The sequence below is a fragment of the Sus scrofa genome, chromosome 9 (genome assembly GCF_000003025.6).
Source record: "Sus scrofa isolate TJ Tabasco breed Duroc chromosome 9, Sscrofa11.1, whole genome shotgun sequence".
Lineage (NCBI taxonomy): Eukaryota > Metazoa > Chordata > Mammalia > Artiodactyla > Suidae > Sus > Sus scrofa.
Genome location: NC_010451.4, coordinates 65,536,518 through 65,556,243, shown reverse-complemented (window position 1 = coordinate 65,556,243; position 19,726 = coordinate 65,536,518). Strand labels below are relative to the sequence as shown.

General features: G+C 47.9%; 1 protein-coding gene across 40 annotated transcripts in view; it reads right to left on the bottom strand.

Annotated features, from left to right (window-relative positions):
- The window catches only part of NFASC (neurofascin), a 213,048-nt gene that overhangs the window by 159,369 nt on the left and 33,953 nt on the right, over positions 1-19,726 (bottom strand). For 4 of the 40 annotated variants that reach the window (XM_021063239.1, XM_021063242.1, XM_021063264.1 and 1 more), the window contains exon 1: positions 10,430-10,783. The exons of 32 other annotated variants lie outside the window; for them this stretch is intronic. In XM_021063239.1, coding sequence (XP_020918898.1) covers positions 10,430-10,509 — 80 coding nt within the window. In that variant the 5' untranslated portion in view covers positions 10,510-10,783. Of the gene's footprint in view, positions 1-10,429; positions 12,138-19,726 lie in introns of those variants that run through there. 4 more of the 40 variants (XM_021063232.1, XM_021063257.1, XM_021063261.1 and 1 more) reach the window with 4 other exon arrangements.

The following is a 19,726-nucleotide window of genomic DNA, read 5'->3' as shown; positions in this document are numbered from 1 at the left end:
CTCTACCCTCTTCCACCTGCGCTCTCCCCTCCCAACTCTCCTCCTTCTGCTCAGGTGGGGCAGCCCAATCCCAAACAGCTCCACCACCCCACTAGCTTCCGGGGGATGCCAGTGAGCCTCAGTTTCCTCTATGAAATCAACATAATTGGACCCATCTTACAGATTGTCTTGGGGGGGTACGATCCGACAACATACACGAAGTGTCTGGCACACACAGAGGTTAGTTGCTATCAGCTGTTATTTTTGTGGACTACAAATTTTTCAAGAGCAGATACCAACATGTGATAGTTGGATTCCCAGCATTTAGCACAGCGCCTGGCACGTGGTGGACATCTTTCAAAAATAAAAATTAACATGTTTGTTAAATAAATCTAGTTGCGGAGGCCATAGGCTTATTTCCCACTGGTCCCCGCTCCATCCAAGACTGCTTGGCTGTTCCCCTAAGGGAACAGTTATCCTCATATAACCTTCTTTCCTCTCACTCAGAAAAATTCCAATAAAATCAAACAGTAGGGGGAAAACGCTCAGAAAGGGAAGCCTCTCTGCCTACCACCCGCCAGGTCTTGCCAGGCCTCTCAAAAGATTCGTCCCCCTCTCCCCGTCTCCTGGATGGGGTTCAGTAACTAGCCAAATAATGAACCGTCAGCGGGGATTCCGACCGGTGGCAATTAACACTCTTCCAGCTGGGAAGAGATTTAGCGTCATGATGCCCAGATCTGCCGTTTCCCCTTCCCTCTTCCAGAAAACACCAACTGCTGCCACTCCCCTTGGGGGGACCCTACAGACCAAGAAGAACCCAACTGATGAAACAAGATTAGCCAAATGTCCATACTTTGTTGAGGCTGGGTGATGCTCTCTACTCTTGTTTATTTGGAAAAGCAAATAAAACCCTGATTAATAATTCCATATTGTACAGAACGGGGGCAAGGAAGCCCAAAAGATTATTCTTTTCAAATCATATGGGGGAACGCCAGGCCTGGATTTCTATTGTAAAAGAAAATTTCTCAGGCATTTGAAAGATCAGGGCAGTATTTAGGTGGTATAGAAATAGTATTGGCCTCTGGGAGCTTGGGCAAATAACTTAACCTCTCTAAACCTCTCCTCTGCTTCCTTAGCCTTAAAACTCAGGCTTTGTCCCTACCTCACAGGGTGGCCCAGTGAGGCAAAGGAAGTAAGTGATGCTTGCGGTACTGTGATAGCACCTTGAATGGTACCCAGCACAGAGTAGGTGCTTGATAAAATTTAGTTTCTCTTCTTTCCTTAAAGAAACAATAATGTTCTATTGTATCCTTGGATTAAGAAGCTTTATGGAATCATATGATCCAGCAATCCCACTCCTGGGCATACATCAGGAAAAAACTTTCATTCAAAAAGATAGATGTGTAGTTCCCAATGTGGCGCAGCAGAAACGAATCCGACTAGGAACCATGAGGTTGTGGGTTCGATCCCTGGACTTGCTCAGTGGGTTAAGCATCATTTCCATGAGCTGTGGTGCAGACTGCAGATGAGGCTTGGATTTGGCATTACTGTGGCTGTGGTATAGGCCGGCAGGTGTAGCTCCGATTGGACCTGTAGCCTGGGAACCTCCATACGCCACAAGTGTGGCCCTAAAAAGAAAAAAAAAAAAAAGATACGTGCACCCCTCTGCTCAGTGCAGCACTATTCACAATAGCCAAGACATAGAAACAACTTAAATGTCCACGGACAAATGAATGGATTAAGGAGATGTGGTACATATACAATGGAATACTACTCGGCCATAAAAAGAATGAAATAATGCCATCTCCAGCAACATGGATACAACTAGAGAGTCTCATACTAAGTGAATTAAGTCAGAAAGAGAAAGACAAATACCATATGATATCACTTATTTGTAGAATCTAAAACATGGCACAAATAAACCTATCTACACAATAGCAACAGACATAGAGACATACATAGACAGCAGACTTGTGGTTGCCAAGGGGGTGAGGTGGAGGGGGGAGTGAGATGGACTGGGAGTTTGGGATTTAGTAGATGCAAACTATAACATTTAGAATGTGTAAGCAATGAGGTCCTATTGTATGGCACAGGGAACTATATCCAGTCTCTTGGGATAGATCATGATGGGAGATAATATAAGAAAGGGAATGTTTATATATGTATGACTGGGTCACTTTGCTGTATAGCAGAAATTGGCACAACATTATAAATCAACTAAACTTTAATAAAAAAGCATGGGGGAAAAAAGCTTAATGGAATCAAACTCCAAAAGTCAACTGGTAGCCAAGAGTAACTAAGACACACTAAAAAGAATGCTTCTAGAGAAAGGAACTCAACTCCATTGCCTGGGAAACCTGAGTTCCCAATACCCATCCAAGACTGAAGGATTTGAAGCCCATCATTTGTCAGGGGCACTAATTTAGGAGGGACAGGGCGGCAGGCTAGGAAAGAGAACTGCATCGCTTTCCAGGCCTTGGACGGCAGTAGGTGTAAGTAAGAGGAGTTGCCAGGAGGGATTGCTGAGTATTTAAACACCATGATGTCCAGACAGATATCTGTACACAAATGTTCATCACAGCAGCATTATTCACAATAGCCAACACATAGAGACAACCCAGATAGCCGCCGACAAATGGATAAACAAAACATGGTCTATTTATACAACGAAATATTATTCAGCTTGAAAAAGGAACAGGATTCTGATACTTGCTGCAACATGGATGACCCATGGAAGGCATTATGCTAAATGAAATAATCCAGACACACAAATACTCATTCCATTTATATGAGGTTCCTAGAATAGTCCCACTTATATGAGGTTCCTAGAATAGTCTAATTCACAGAGACAGAATGTTGAATGGTGGTTGCCAGGAGCGGGGGGGGGGGGGGGGGGGCAGGGAAGTAGAAAGTCAGTGTTTGATGGATACAGAGTTTCAGTTGCAGAGGATGAAAAGTTCTAGAGGTGGATAGTGATGATGGTTGCACAACAAAGTGGAAGTACATATGCCCCCCAACTGTACACTTAAACATGGTAAAATGGTAAGTTTGATGTTGTGTATAATTCACTACAATTGAGTAATAACACTAGTGATGATGAAGATGATAAAAGAAAAAAAAAACCAGCATAATGACAACATCCTGGTTTTAGTTTATATCCCATTTTCCCCAAAGCTGAAAGCAACCTTAAAACACCCTTAAAATAGGTCCGCTTTGTAGCCTGGGTCACCTGGAGCCCAGAAAGGTAGGCGAACGGCAGCAAATCTCTCCAAGGTGCCCTTTAACAGCAGTCCGCCACCTCGGATCGCCACTGCCACCTAAGAGTCAGTCCCTCCGCTGCCCTTTCTCCTTGCCTAAGACGAGGGTGAGCTGCAGACTTGAGCGCAAGCAGAAGTGTGGCATTGATCAGCCCCAGTCCACAGAGCAATGAGCCAAGCTCCCCACTCTTGTTCTCCAGCACCTCCTTGTCGCCCAGGTCACACCCCTCAGTACCAGAGCCCTCAGTCTGGACCTGACTGGGCTGGGAGGAGCTGGACTGCTCACCTCCAGCTTCCTGTGCAGAAGCTGCCCTCCGAGGTCTGCTTCTTCTGCCTCCCTGCTCCTCAATTCACTCAAAACGACCCTGGAACCCCAGGGTAAATGTTCCCCAGGAGAGCAGCTTCCACACCGACTTCTATGCAAAGAATGGCAGCAACAGTGGCAGCAAAGCCTGCAAGCCGGAGAGATGGCATCCCCGCCACCGCCCCACCCCCACCCCCACCCCGCAGGCTTTCCCTCCCGGATCCCACATCCACTTCCCCACTGAGAAGGGAATGCTCCACATCTTGAGTTCCTCAGCCACGGGCCAGAATTCCCTGAAATCTCTCTCTACTGTCTCCTCAGACTCACTGTTGAAGTGGAGGTGGGGGGATGGTGGGAGGGGGGTGGGGGTGGGGGGGTTTGTGTCTTTCTCCTGCCAAGGTATCTGTGTCCACAAACGAGAGCTCAAGAGTTCAGGGAAGGATGGAGAGGGAGCAGGGACCTACCTGGGGAAATCAAATCACTCTTATTCTCCCCCGAGGCTTATCAAACTCTTGAAGTGGCACAATAAGACCAGCTAGCTTAACAGGTAGCTATTGAGAAGAGGCATAACCAATCTACAATGAAAGAAAGCCTCAGAGATTGCCTGGGGCCAGGGCCCGGCAGAAGACTGGGATGGGGGAATTTTGGGGGGAGATGAAATAATCTATATCCTGATTGGATGGTGGTTGATCCTGATTGGATGGTGGTTACATGAGTGTCTACATTTGTCAAAACCCATCTGACTATACCTTTAAAATGAATACACTTTACGGAGTGCAAATTATACCTCAATACTGTTTATTTTTAAAGTTTAAAAAAAAAAACCCAACCAAAAACCTAAGAACCCTGGTAAGAAAGTCACATGCTTTAGTGGTAATTTAGGAGGCAAATCATAAAGGCTCAGGAAGAAAGACAATATATCCCAAATGACTGTGTATTTACCAGGCCATTCAATGCTGAGCTAAGAGGCCTGTAGACCCCTCCTTCCTCCACCTCTCCCCACTAACCCCAGAATTTCATAGTCAGGCAGACAAAGACCCCATCAGACCTCCCCTCAGAAGTGAGAATTCCAAATGCTCCTTCAAACCTAGTTAATAACATCCTGTCTTGGTTGGGGATTTGCGGAGGGGGGATCCGGGTGGCTGGTCCCTACCATTGGCTCTTGGTGTGGCTTAGGCCCATTACCATGCCACTTACATCTTTCCCCACAAAAAGCCCCCAGCAGGGGAGGGAAATGCTCTGAGCAGAGCCCAGAGCCTGGAGACTGGGAGCAGCGCGTCCTAGGACTGCACGGCTTTCCCAGCACTCTGGCCTCCTGGACAACATGCAAGAGTTTTGCAGAATGTGCCTTTGCAGCCTGTTTCTAAGGAAGAGAAGCACTTCGACTGTCCAATACCGTATTTTTTTTTGTCTTTTTTTTTTTTTTTTAGGGCCACACCCAAGGCATGTGGAGGTTCCCAGGCTAGGGGTTGAATCGGAGCAGGTAGCTGCCAGTCTGCGTCACAGCCACAGCCACGCCAGATATGAGCCACATCTGCGACCTATACCACAGCTCACGGCAACGCCGGATCCTTAACCCACTGAGTGAGACCAGGGATTGAACATCCTTATGGATACTAGTCAGATAATGTTTCTGCTAAGCCATGATGGAAACTCCCTAATACTGTATTATTCAGGCACTTCCAGATCTGTTTTCCTTTCCCCTTCTTCTGGCAAAATATAGTCTATTCTCAGGCATACGTGACTTTTGGGAAGCTGACAGCTTCAGCCATGTCCCCACACTGCTGGTCTAATCTGGAAGCTGACTGAAAGCAGGGGGAAGCCATGGTCTCCGCCCATCCCTTCCAGGAGGTCCACCGCAAAAGGAAGGAACATGAACAGGATGCTTGGATTTGCTCAGGGTCAGAAATCCAGCTCCAGGATAATCAAGATTCAGATGGGTCTACATTAACATCCCGATCCAACCTACCTTCTACAAGAGGCTGCATGATTCCAGAAGAAATATACAGACCCATATTCAGATTCTGGCAAATTTGATCACTGTGTGACTACAGGCAAGTCACTTAACCTCTCTGTTTGCCCATCTATAAAATGGAGATTGTGCTATCTGCCTCCTTGGGTTATTGAAGGAACCGAATGAGGACATATATCAAAAGCACAGGGCATAGTAGTTCCTGTTGTGGTGCAGTGGAAACGAATCCGATGAGGAACCAGGAGGTTGCGGGTTCGATCACTGGACTCGCTCAGTGGGTTAAGGATCCAGTGTTGCCGTGAGCTGTGGTGTAGGTTGCAGACATGGCTCGGATCTGGCGTGGCTGTGGCTGTGGTGCAGGCTGGCAGCTGTACTCCGACTGGACCCCTAAGCCTGGGAATCTCCATACGCCACAAGTGCAGCCCTAAAAAGCAAAACAAAACAAAAAAGCACAGGGCATAGAGCACAGGGAACTATATCCAATCACTTGTCCTAGAACCTGATAGAAGATAATATGGGACAAGGAGTGTGTGTGTATGTGTGTGTGTGTGTGTATGACTGGGTCATTTTGCTGTATAGCAGAAATGACAGAACATTGTAAGTCAACTATAATAATAATAATAATAACAACAACAACAATAATAATAATAACAGCACAGGGCAGTGCCTGGGGGCAGCCAGAAAGCATTATGGCTTTCCACCTCCCTCCATCCCACTCTCTCATCCTGACCCGGCTCAGGCCAGAGCAAAGTGGAAAGTTACCTCTCCCTTTCAAAAGTCATTATAAATACAGGCTGACTCCATCACATGGGCCTCCTTTAAGTTTCTCATACCAGAAAGAGAGTATCCTGCATTCACAGGAAATGAAATTTCGGGTCTTTATGTACTTTTAAATGTCGACAGATGTTTGCTTTAGGCATGCAAAGTGTACAGGAACCCCTGAGAAGAATAACCTGGATGAGGTTCAGACCAGGGACAAGACAGAGCAGGAAGGGGAGAAGGATGCTCGCAGAGAAAGGGCACGATCTGGGGCAGATGCAATCAGGACCAGGAGCCAGGAAGGCCAAGAGAGGGAGGTGGGTGCAGGATGGTAGGTTGGAAGTTCAGGAAGTGCAGGCAGGGCCCTGGGCAGAAAGGGGACAGAATAAAGCCATGATTCCATCCCCAATGCTGGCAACAGCTGAGATGTGAGGAAGACCCGTGAAGTCAGAAACCTGGCTGGTGCTAAACCAGAAGAGGACTCTCGCCTCCAGGGACCCAAAGTAAATGGGGCCAAAAGCAGCCCCGGGAACAGGAGACCTTGAACTTGAGTGTCCATCCAGATTTGTGTTGGCTTCCAGAGCTAAAAAGGGCGGCGGCAGGAAGCAGCCAGGATATTGCCGGATTCTTTCACCTGAGCCAGGGTGAGCAGCAGGGGACAGAACCACCAACACTTGGTCAGGACAGCTCCCCCATGGAGGTCTGGCCCAGCATAAGATGCTCTGAGTCTAGGTGGGAGAGAGAGCGAAGTGGCCGCATGGCTCTGGACAGAGGTACCCTTCCTCCTGTGCTAAATGATTTCATGGATTTGTTCATTTATCTTCACAAAGGACAAGAGGCAGGTGCTATTAATATCACACTTGACAGACGAGGAAGCCAGGAGGTCACCCAGCTAGAGGTAGAACTAGGAACAGACTCCAGACAGTCTGGCTCCACCACCCACATGTCTGGCCACTTCACCGCACTGCCTCCAGGGTGCTGCACCCACTCCTTGAGGTGGCAAATCAGGGAGGAGATACTGCACCTTCCATTATTCTGAGGCCACCCCCCGTGGTGAGGAGAATAATCAATCAGGTAGTTAATGCAGGAACATGGGCTCTGATATATTCTATGATATGTTCATTGATTAACATCTGAGATTTAAGGGTTCCAGGGAGTAATATCCCCACAGGTCTTATTTGCTATAGGATGTGTATCTGATTAAAGTCCAGGTGGACTTTAATCTCGAACCCACTCCTCAACTGATAGAAAAGGAATGAGAGGAATGGCAACCCCCAGCCTATGGAAGAGAAGAACCAAGGAGCCATAAAACTTACGGGCATATCCACCTCCAAGACCTGTATTGGACAAGGACTGATATAGGTGAACTGAGCAAAGCCGATGGGAAAAAGAACTGATATCTGGACCCCACATTGGTCCTCCCATCTTTAAGAGATAAAACCACTATAGAACAATGGTGGGGGGGACTCTTCCTCCCCGCCTCCCAGTGTCTGTGCTGGGAGCTATCCTGTAATAAAGACTTTTGCTTCTTGCTGCCTGTGTGTTCCTGAAGATCATTCTTCAGCTCTGTGAACAAGAACTTGGATTCTGGTAACATCTTTCTGGTAACAGTGGTACAGATCGGGGTGACGGGGTGGGCAGAGACTGCATGAGCAGCTCTGCAGCTGGTTGCCAAAGGGAGCCACCACCCCCCACCCCCCCAGCCAGCACACGGATCCCACCGAGGGCTCTGCTCTGGCCCCTACACTGCTGAGCTTGGAGGGCCCTTAGCAGCCGTTGTTGCTAAGCGTGCGTGAACCACAGATGCTTGTGTTCCGTGTGGGGAGGTCCAGGAAGAGGCGCCTGGCTAAGTAAGTAAGTGCTGTTTTCTGTGGGAACGAGGCACATCTGCCTGGAAGGCAGAGGGAAAAGCCCATTAACGCACAGGCTGCTCCTGAGCGTCACGGGGAGCTCCCCCTCTCTTGAGCTTCCTTTGGGGGCCTGGGGAATTCTCTAGCCTCCTCAGCCTTTCCCACATCCCAAATTCCAATTGGGCACTTGGTGTGCCCTGAAGCTAGCAGTCGTTGACACCCCCTGTTACTGACACACAGTGTGGCATATTTCAGGGAGTGGCTATGCTGGTTAGCGGTCCAGAGGACAGAGTTGCCAAAAGCCCGAGAAGGAAAATCCCCCTAGTGGTCATCGATCCAGAGTTTGGCCTGTGGTAAGGCCCCCTCCCCTGCTAAAGAGCTAGATGCTTCTCACAGATCTCTGAGGAAGAATACTGCACACAGCTCCCTCTCACTGTCAGGAAATTTCTTGGCATCTGACCTCAGTCCTTGGGGCCACCGAAAGAACACACGCTGTGGCCTTCTACTGGGAGACCGCATAGCACAAGGGCTCAAGAGAGCAGACTTTTGAGCCAGGGCACACAGTGTGACCTTGGGCAACGTGATTCACTCTCTGGATCCCAGCAGAGTGACAGCACAGGTTGTTGGGAGGATTACAGGAGATGACAGAGATCAAGGCTCCAGCAATGCCTATTGCAGAGGAAGCGCTCCAAGAACGGTCACCACGGTCTCGGCTGCTGATGGGGAAGGCCACCATGCCAGTTCCTCCTGAGCACAACAGCCTCAGAGAGCAGAGGGCCCACAGCGTGACTCAGCCTGTCTGCCTCCAGGCTCTTCTCTCTGTTCCTGGACCTTCCAGGAACCTCCCACAGCAAATGACAACCATCAACACAGCCAGTAGGAACCCCCAAAGAGCTTAGTGGAGGATGCTGGGCCAGGTGCCCCAGCCAGGCTGACTCCCACTGAGTTGACCACACACATCCCCCATGCCCCACCCCCAGCTGTTTCTCCAGCTCTCACGTCCTCTCTAAGTAGAAGAGCATCCAGCCCGGCAGATAAACCACAGATCCAGGGCTCCCAAGAGCATGCAGATGCTTCTAAAAATAGTTTCTGCTTCTTCAGACTGCAGGAGGGGGCAGGGAAGCGAGTGCCCACAGCGTCTGCAGGAGTGCAGCACCCACAAGGAACTGCATGTTATATAGCACCTCCTCGTCATCCCCCTTACCAAGGCCAGGCCAGAGCAGACCACACTCTGGATGCACTGTGCTCGAGAAAGCCTGCCCTCTTTCCTTTGTCCACACTGGTGAGGGAGCACCCTGCATGGCTCTGAGTCCTAGGGGGAGGTCCAGCCTGCTTTGGGGGAGGTTGTCCCTTTCTGGTTTGAGCCAGGGATGTGATGGCTCAATAAACTAGAACCAGCCCATTCTGGCCTTAAGGTAGGCTTCAAACTTCCTAGGTTAAGTGGGGTCACTAGATCCTTTTCCAAACAAAAATTTGGAGTCATTGGGTCCAAATCTCTGCCACAGGGAGCCCTGCACCCAGGAGGGCAGGATAGACCAACCTACCACCACCTTCCTCTTCCCTCCTGAATCACAATCAAACTGGCACACACCACTTAGAGAGAAAGAGTTTCCCAACTCAAGAGAGCTCCTGGCCAGAGCCACTTCCAAGGGTCAAGGGGATCGCCATCAGCTCCTGGTGGCACCAGGTGACCCAGGCATCTGACTTCTCCCCTGTTCTGCTTCCACCCTAAGTGACAGGGAACCAAGACTCCTCTGAACCAGGACCTGCTCTCCATCCCTAGAAGCCAGCTAAGAGCAAAATGGCCTCTTCTCACTTCTTTCCAATCAGCAGCTTCTGCATTCCTGGCCTGAGATCCAGAGGTGCCAAGACTGCGCCAGACGGGCTGGGCTGGAGGGAGACGGCTGGTTTGGGATGGTGGGGCCTGGAGTAAAAGGCTGAAGGAGAGACAGGAAGAGGCTCAGGGAAGATAAGTTAATGTGGGCTCTGCCATTAGAACTCACAGCTCCGAGTTCTCCATCTGCCGAAAATACCCTTCAGCGTCTCATTTTACCAAACATCCCCATTACTCTGGCCAAAGCTGCCCTACCCAGCCTTAGCTTGGCCCCTCTTTCTCTTAAACTTCAGCTCGTTCATCACAATTGCTTCTCTCCCTTCTAGACTGCTTGCTTCATCTTCCTGATCCCGAACACCAAACTGGTCCACTCTCTGGCTAGGAAGCTTCTTGCTGACCTTGTACACAAACACAATTCCAGCATCATCAGGAAACTATGATGGAGATTTTTGAGGCCCAAGCAGAAAGACTCACCTGGAAAGAGGAGTGGGGTGGGAACAGGAGGCCGAGAGGTAGGGCAGGGGTGAAGGAGCTATGGCCCATTCATCTAGCATCTTCTCAGTCTCCTTCCACGGGGACAGGTGGAGATGGAAAGCTAGGCATTCTTAGACCCCAGGCCATCCTATGGGGCGGACGTGGGCCTGAGCAAAATCCCAGCTGGACCTTCTGCCTCGAAGCTGGCCTCAGAGCAAACACAGAGCAGTCCTGCCCTTGGTGGAATCAAAATAACTCCTGGTTCCCCTGCTCCTTGCCACCTCCCACTTGCCACCTCCCCAGCGCTCTGTGGCATAAACAGGGCTTTATTATCTCAAGCCCACCACGTCCTCTGAGAGGGCTGTGAATGGAACGCTACACAATACACTTGTTTATTAATAACCACTCATACCCCTCCACCCCACTTGCTCACTCGCTCACCGCTGGGTCCCCTCATGCATAATGGAGGAGTTGTGTGGCCCATGACACAAGCCAGGCTGTGCTGCTCAGCCTCTGAGAGGATAGACGGAGAGAGGTACCAGGCTGGGCCAGGCTCCCGGAGGCAGGGGTGGAATGGGGAGCAGACCCCCCAGTTAAGATTCAGAGACGTAATGCTTTGTGGGGGAGCACAGTATGGCGTGGGTGGTACCGGCCCTCCCCCCATGTGAAGCCAAGCCAGGGATGGCAGCAGGTCACGTAACATGTATTTAACACCCACTCTGCCCAACCAAGGCCAGTGTGTTGGCCCCACAGAGGACACCGGCTCTCCGTAAACTTCAACTTCAGCTCCCTGGCCTTCATCTGCCCTAAGGACCTCAAGACGAAACTTTCTCTCACCCACTTGACAGCCCATCTCAAGTTTGATGATGGCCTTGAGAGTGTCCTCACTGTCCCTCCAATACTCCAAGTCTTCTCCAGGCTAAATATCTCTAGTCCCTTGGGCCACCCCCGTGAAACTATTTCTAGCCCCTGCACCATCCTGCTTCTCCTACCAGAGCCACGCTCAGAAGGCCAGGCTTTCCCTCGAAGTGTAAGGCCCAGCTCTCCTACCCTGCTGGGGAAATGATAAACAGACTATGGCATGTCCACGGTGTGCTGGGCTGTAGAGTGTGGAAACAGGGGTTCCGCTTCTGCCATTTATTGCTGTGTTACTTTTGGTGAGTGACTTAGCCTCTCTGTGCCTCCCTCTCCTAATTTGGATAATTGGGATAATAAAAGCAGGAATCTCAAGTTACAAAGATTCAGTGATGCCAGCGCCTGACAAATGCAGGAGGCGCTTAAAATAAAAAGGCTTGGAGTTTTACTAGTATCGTAAGCAATAGTTATTACACAGTTATTACAATGATGAAACAATGTAGAAGAATATTTTAGTAAGATGCAAAATTAAGTGGAAAAGGCAGATCACAAAAATAGGATAAGAATGGCTATCTTCAGTAGTGAAATTAGAGATAATGTACATTTTTTTGGCTTTGTGCTCATTTACATTTTCTAAATTTTCTTTTTTTTTTTTAAGTTTCACTGAAGTATAGTTAATGCACAAGCTGTGACAATCTCTGCCATACAACAAAGTGACCTAGTCATACATGTATACGTATTCTTTCCCACATAGATTATTACAGAGTATAACATATCATAATATATCATAGGACCTGTATGGCAGGTCCCTGTTGGCCAACCATTCCATAAACCTCAGTGTGCATATACCAATCCCAAACCCCCAGTCCATCCCTCCCACCCTGTATTTTCTAAATTTTCTGCAAAGAACATAAATTACTTTTGTAAACAAGAAAAAGTAGTGGCAATGGTATGGTGCCACCCTGCACAGAGCACGGCCAGCCCTGGTCCTAGATGCTGCCTTTGCTCTTTGGGAAGCCCACCTGGCACTGCCTTTGACCATCACGTCACTGTGCTGCCTCATATTGAGCGTCAAGCCAACAGCCCATCCCCCTGGCCCTGGCTCCCTCCAGCCCAACACCTGATCCCCAGCCTGGCCTTTTCCCAGGGGCTGCTGTTGAGCTCTTTCTCTTGCCTATAATGAACATGGCACTAGTGGAGTTTCTAAGAGCGTGGAAAGGATAGTTGAGAAAGGCACAGCCGGAGTGGAGGGTGTTGGCCTCAGGAGCTGGAATAGAAGGGTACCTCTCAGGTGGAGGGGAAGAGGCAGCCCATCCTCCATATCATCAGGGTAAGGAGGGGTTAATGGAGAGACCAGATTTATCTCACACTGAAGAGGAATAAAGGGAAGCAAGACTCAGAAAATCAGGCAAGCATCCAGACTGGAGATGCACCCAGAGGGTAGCCACTTCCCCACCCCGATCCCGACGTGCACTGCTTTGGAGCATCTTTAGCTCTTCTCTCGGAAGCAGCCATGCTGGTCAGCCCCTCAGAGACACCTGCAGACAGCAGCCCCTTCCTCACCCCCGACAGCCGGCCCCTTGGAGAGCATCGAGTGGAGACGGTTGGAGCCAGAGGGGACGAAAGCAGGAGAGGACAGTGCTGCGGGGCTGGCTGGCCGGAATGTGGGTCACATCGCAGAGGACAGCCCACACCAGCCCAGAACAGCTGGAAGAACAGCTGGCGTGCCTGGGGGAGAGCTCCATCTTGTCCTAGGCAGGCAGCTGCGTCCTGCTCCCCACCCTGCCCCCACAGAATCACTCCCCTGCCATCCACAGCCCCCTCCTAAGAGGACTGGTGTGCCGCTCTTCCATACCAGAGCAGATTGGCAACGAAATGGTCTGGGGGACTGTCGACCTTGCCAGAGTGTGGCCAGGGGACTGTCCCACAGGGATCGAGGGGACAGGGTGGGACCTCAACCTACATTTACTTTTTTTTTTTAATCTTATTGAAGTATAGTGGACTTGTAATGCTGTGATAACGTCTGCTGTATGACAAAGTGATTCAGTGATAAATATACACACATCCATTCTTTTTCAGATTCTTTTCCCATAGAGATTATCACAGAATATTAGGCAGTGTTCCCTGTGCTATAGAGAGGATCCCCATTGACCATCCACTCCACATACAAGAGTGTGATGTGCCAGTCCCAAACCCCTGATCCATCCCCCACCTTCCTTCCCCCTTTGGTAACCATAATTTTGTTTTTGAAGTCTGCGAGTCTGTCTCCGTTTTGTAAATAAGTTCATCTGTATCATATTTCTAGATACCACTATATCTACAACATGGTACTAGAAGGGATGTCATGTGATGCTTGTCTTTGTCTGACTTACTTCACTTAGCATGATAACTGCTAACGAACTGTTAAGGCTAAGGATTCAGTATCATCTCTAGGTGCATAATCCTCATTTTCCAGAATGAAAGGCAAATTCTGCTACAACTAGAAACTTGCCGTCATGCAACAGTTCATCCGAAGTGTTTGAGCAACAGCTGGGTGGCCCCAGTCAGAGGAGTATGGAAATCCCAGTACTGAGTGGGAGGTGGGTTAAGAGCATCTCTGAGGGCTCATCCAACGCAGAGGCCCCAGGGTTACATGAGGCTAAAGAAAAGCAGCCAACAGGAAGCAAGTCATTCAGAAGTGAGCCTGGGATGAGAATGAGAGGCGCCCCGGAGCAGCGAGGACTCAGGTCATCCAAGTCTGTGCCCCTCTCTGCTGCTGTATGACTGCTGCCTGAGTCTCTCTGCGGTTGTGCCTATGTGTGAGTGTGTGTTTGTGAGTCTGTGGGAATGGTCACATCTGCGTGTGTCTGAGAAGGGGTTTCCGTTCCCATGTGTACACCCTCTGCTTGGCTCTGTGTGTGTGTGTGTGTGAAAGTGTCACCGTGTATGTATATCTAAGTATGTATGCCCACCTATCTGCCTGGCTTGGTGGCCATACACGTATGACAGTCCCAGAGTGTTTGTCTGATGGTTTGTATGACTTATTAGTGCGACTCAGTATGTGTGGGTATCTGTCTGTGCATGTCTACAGGTGTGCCAGTACACATAGGTGCTCCAGGATGTGTGTCTCCTTAGGTGTGTAGGTTGGTATCATTGTGTTTGTGAGTGCAAATATATGCGTGCAAGTTATGATATATGGGGTATGTATTTTGATGTGTGGGTGTCTTGGTCTCAATGCATGTTTGTCCTGGTTCCTATATGTGTATTTGTGGATATATATGTTTACCTTGATGTGTATGTGTGTGTGTGTGTGTGCACACGTGTGTGCATGGGTGTGGAAGAGCAGAATCGGGAGGGGGTGGGGCAGTCCCATGGTCTCCCTGCTGCTCCCACCATGTAAGCCCTGCTGGGGCTCCCTGTTTCTGCAGAATAAAGCCCCTTTCCCAGGCTGACGTCTAGGGAGCTCCTTGTTGGCATCCAGTCATCCGACTGCACGTGCTTTGCTCCAAACGCCCAAGACAGTCCACCTTCACCCCTGCTCTTTCTGTTTCTTTGCATAGAGTCCCCTTACCCTGTCTCTGCCCAACAAAAGCCTACTCATCCTTTAAGGCCGAGTGCCAATGCCACCTCCTCCGGGAAGCCAGTCTAATCCTCTGGTAAGATGCGCCCATTCCTGTCTCTAGCTTCCAAGTAATTATGTACATCTCTCACTAAGCACAGGTGCTGTTCTCCTTTCATTGCAATGATGCAAATGGAGTATTTCCTCCATGACCAGAGAAAGAAGAACTTAAGAGTCAGAGACTTAGCCCATCCTTTGCAGCTCCCTAGGTGTCTGGTTCAACGTCTAGTACACAGGAGGCCCGTAGTAAATGTATACTGAACCATAGGACTTGGGTTTAGCTACCCCACAAGCTGAAAATGGAAAGAGCATTCATTGTCTTGGGGCCTTTAGAACTGGGCAAGTACAAGATACAGGCCTGAGAGTCTCCAGCCCTGGTGTGCTGTTGGGCTAGGAAAAGCCCATAACCCTCTCTAGACTTAGGTTCTGTAGCTAAAGAGGCTTCTTTTGGGAGGACATGCCTGAGGTCAAAGGGGAGAGTCCTACCAGCTTCCTCATTCTTGCAAAGCATGGTTACCTAAGAACTGACCATAGGGGCTGGGCACAGCTCCAAACGTCCTATCCACACCAGAATTCATATGGCCTGCTGCTGCTGCAGCCAGGAAGGAAGCCAGTTACCAATTTTCCTTTAGCAACCTTACATGCATACCCCAGAGCCCAAGGCTCTCTCATGGAGGCCGAGCTTTGGCACTGTGAAGATGCAGTCTATTTTGCCTGCCCACCAGCCAGATCTCCAGCCTCCGGAGCAAGAGGCTGCTGCTGATGGGAAAGGGAGCCAGCCAGTAGCACTCTCTGAGGCCTGGTGCAAGGAGAAAGATCCCTTGAACAAAGAGCTGAGGAATCACAGCAGTGTTTGACTCATACTTTGGGGCAATCTACCAGAAAGTTAAAATTCTACCAAAAAAAAAAAAATGACATTACCAAAATCATTTGGCAAAGAGGTGGTCTCACTGGAATGTATACATTGTACATACTGACACAATCAGTGTGGAAGACTATTGAGCAGTGTGCGCGAAAGTTCAGTACACTTACACCCTGTGGTCTAGCAGTCCTACCTCTGGGCATTCACCCAAAAGAAGTCAGTACTTACATCCATAAAATGGTGTTCAAGAGCGATTATACTCAAATTCATATGGAGTTGCAAGAGGCCATGAATAGCCAAAAACTTGAAGAAGAACAAATGAGAGACACATTTCCCAATTTCAAAACTTACTATAAGAGGGGGTATAGCTTAGTGGTAGAGCATTTAACTGCAAAACTTTTTTAAAATTTTATTTTATTTTTTGTCTTTTTAGGTCCGCACCCACAGTATATGAAGTTCCCAGGTGAGGGGTCAAATCAGAGCTACAGTTGCTGGCCTATGCCACAGCAATGTGGGATCCGAGCCTCATCTGTGACCTACACCACAGCTCACGGCAATGCTGGACCCTTAACTCACTGAGCGTGGCCAGGGATCGAATTGGTGTCCTCATGGATCTAGTCAGATTCGTTTCCGCGAAACCACAACAGGAACTTGGCCAATTGATTTTTGACAAGAGTGTCAAATGCACTCAATGGAGAAAGTACAGTTTCTTCAACCAATGGTGTTGGGACCAATTTAGATTTACACATGTAATTAATGACACTGGGCCTCTCTCCCACACCAAAGACAAACGTTAACTCAAAATGGATCAATGACCTAAATATTAGAGATAGAACCATAAAACTCCTAGAAAAAAACTAGGAGTACATCTTCATGAACTTATGTTTGATAGTAGGTTATTTTTTTTTTTTTCTATTTATGGCAGCACCCGAAGCATACAGAAATTCCCAGGCTACTCCATAGCCACAGCAACACCAGATCTGAGCTGCATCTTCAACCTACACTGCAGTTTGTGGCAATGCTGGATCCTTAACCCACTGAAAAAGGCCAGGGATCGAACCCACATCTTCACAAAGACAGCATTAGGTCCGCAGCCTGCTGAGCCACAACAGGAAACTTCAGTAATAGCTTCTTATATATGACACCAAAAGCACAGACAACAAAAGAAGAAATAGATAAATTTGACTTCATGAGAATTTAAAACGTAGGAGCATCAAAGGACATTATCAATAAATTGAAAAGATCTGCAGACAAGGAGAAAATATTTGCAAACCACATATCTGATAAAGGTTTAATATCCAGAATGTATAAACAACTTCTAAAACTCAACAACAAAAATCAAATAATGGCTAAAGGATTAGAACAGACAGACATCCTCCAAAGAAGATATACAAATGGTCAAAAAGCAAATGAAAATATGCTTAACACCACTAACCTAATTAGGAACACGCAAATCAAAACCACAGTGAGATACTACTTCATACCTACTAGCATACTTATAATCAGTAAAATGGAAAATAACTGGGAAGTGGAGAAAGTAGAACCCTCCTACATTGCTGGTGAGAATGCAATATGGCGCAGACACTGTGGAAAAGTTTGGCAGTTCCTCAAAAAGTTAAAAATAGAATTACCAGGAGTTCCCGTCGTGGCGCAGTGGTTAACGAATCCGACTAGGAACCATGAGGTTGCGGGTTCGATCCCTGCGCTTGCTCAGTGGGTTAACGATCCGGCGTTGCCGCGAGCTGTGGTGTAGGTTGCAGACGCGGCTCGGATCCCGCGTTGCTGTGGCTCTGGTGTAGGCCGGTGGCTACAGCTCCGATTGGACCCCTAGCCTGGGAACCTCCATATGCCGCGGGAGCGGCCCAAAGAAATAGCAAAAAGACAAAAAAAAAAAAAAAAAAAAAAAAAAAAAAAAAAAATAGAATTACCATATGATCCAGCAATTCCAATCCTACATATACACCCAAAAGAATTGAAAACAGAAATTCAAACAAATACCTATACACCAGGGTTCATCAAAGCATTATTCACAAGAGCCAAAAGGTGGTAGAAAAAATGCAAAGGCTCATCAATAGATGAACGGATAAATCAAATGTCCATGCAATAGATAGATATCCAGCCATTAAAAGGAATGGAATTCTGAGTCATGCTGCAATATCAATGAATTCTGAAAACATTATGCTACATCTAATAAACCAGACACAAAGGGACAAATATTGTACGATACCACCTACATGAGGGACCTGGTGGAGTGAAATTCATAGAAACAGAAAGTAGATGAGTGATTAACAGGAGTTGGGGAGCAGGGAATGGGGAGTTGTTGCTTAGTGTTTACAGTTTCTACTTAGGGTGATGAAAAAGTTTTGGAAATAAAGGGCAGTGACAGCTGTACAACATTGTGCATGGCAGGAATTGTACACTTAAAATTATTAAAATGGCAAAGGTTATGTCATACACACACATTTATAGCAACAAAAAATAAAAAAAAAAATCACTGCAGCATCCTTTCCTGCTTTACTGTCAAACCCACCAATATCTGACCCCAAATAAGTTATTGTCAAGATAAATGCGACAAAGACATGAAACGGATCTCAGAAGCGCTCTTTCCCCAGGGGACAAACCTTGGAGTGAGTTACTGTGGTGATGGAATGGTAGAGGGATCTATTCTTGAAATTCCACTGACCTTGTCATTTGATTCTTGTGCCTGGTTTTAAAATGAGGACAGTGTTACCAGCCTCCAATCTGTCTCTGAAATCTCTAAGAACCAGATGACACTTCTCTGACCCACCACCTTCTTTCCAGGCCACTCTCTAGATTTCTTTAGTTCCACCCCTTTACTGCTGATTTCAGCTTTTTGAACAAGGAAGAAAGAAACTACCACTTCCTAGGTCAAATATATTCAGCATATTGGCTTTGCCCAGAGTTCTTGCCAGACTTCCAAAGCTGGCTAAAATATTTTACCTTTTAAGGGACAACCCTACAGGCAGGCTATAGCAAGAGATGTGCTTTTTTTTTTTCTTTTTCTTTTTTTGCTTTTTAGGGCCACACCTGCGGCATATGGAGGTTCCCAGGCTAGGGGTCTAATTGGAGCTACAGCTGCAGGCCTACACCACAGTCACAACAATGCAGGATCCAAGCTGCGTCTTCGACCTACACCACAGCTCATGGCAACTCCAGATCCTTAATCCACTGAGCAAGGCCAAGGATCAAACCCACAACCTCATGGTTCCTAGTCAAATTTGCTTCCACTGCACCAGGACAGGAACTCCAAGATGTGCTATTTTTAAATTTTAAAAATCCAACTCACCAAGGTACTGGTTCACCTGTACTAGTCACCAGCCTCCCTTCTCGCATTGCCCCCAAAGACGGAGAATGATCAAAACAGAGCTACATGGTCCCCTTCCCAGCCAGGCTGATGGCTGGAGTAACCTAATTGCCCTCTACTAACCCTTAGGAAGAGAGGGATGCTCCCTACCACCCCTCTTCTCCCAAACAGTTGGGCAATACTATTTTGTGCTAACGATCCCACCACACTCCCAGGTTATATTTATATTTTGGACTTTGTCTCCCCCAAACGCCTAACATGCATATCTATCTTGACTTCCTGAAGGTGTACCTAATTCAATAACCATTCACATCATCTTTTTATTGTACGCCTATAAGGCTTTCTACCTGATCTTTCAAATGAACACACCAGAATTTATACATTCAAATGAGTGCTGACTCCTTCAAAGAAGTCCCTTTGGGAGGCTATGTGCAAATTCCAACAATGCACTTGCCTGTGCTTAGAACATTTCTGAAGCTTCTCCTTTGGAATTGCTTTCAAAGCCTGTAGCATATTCTTTTGATGGGCCCCCAAGGTGGCGAATTTTTATCCTATGTGGGTAGATTTGATTTTTTTTCTTAAGTTGAAGGATGGGGCTAAGAATGGGAAAGATGATGGGTGATGCAGTTGGGAATACTATTCAGTGTTAAAAGCACA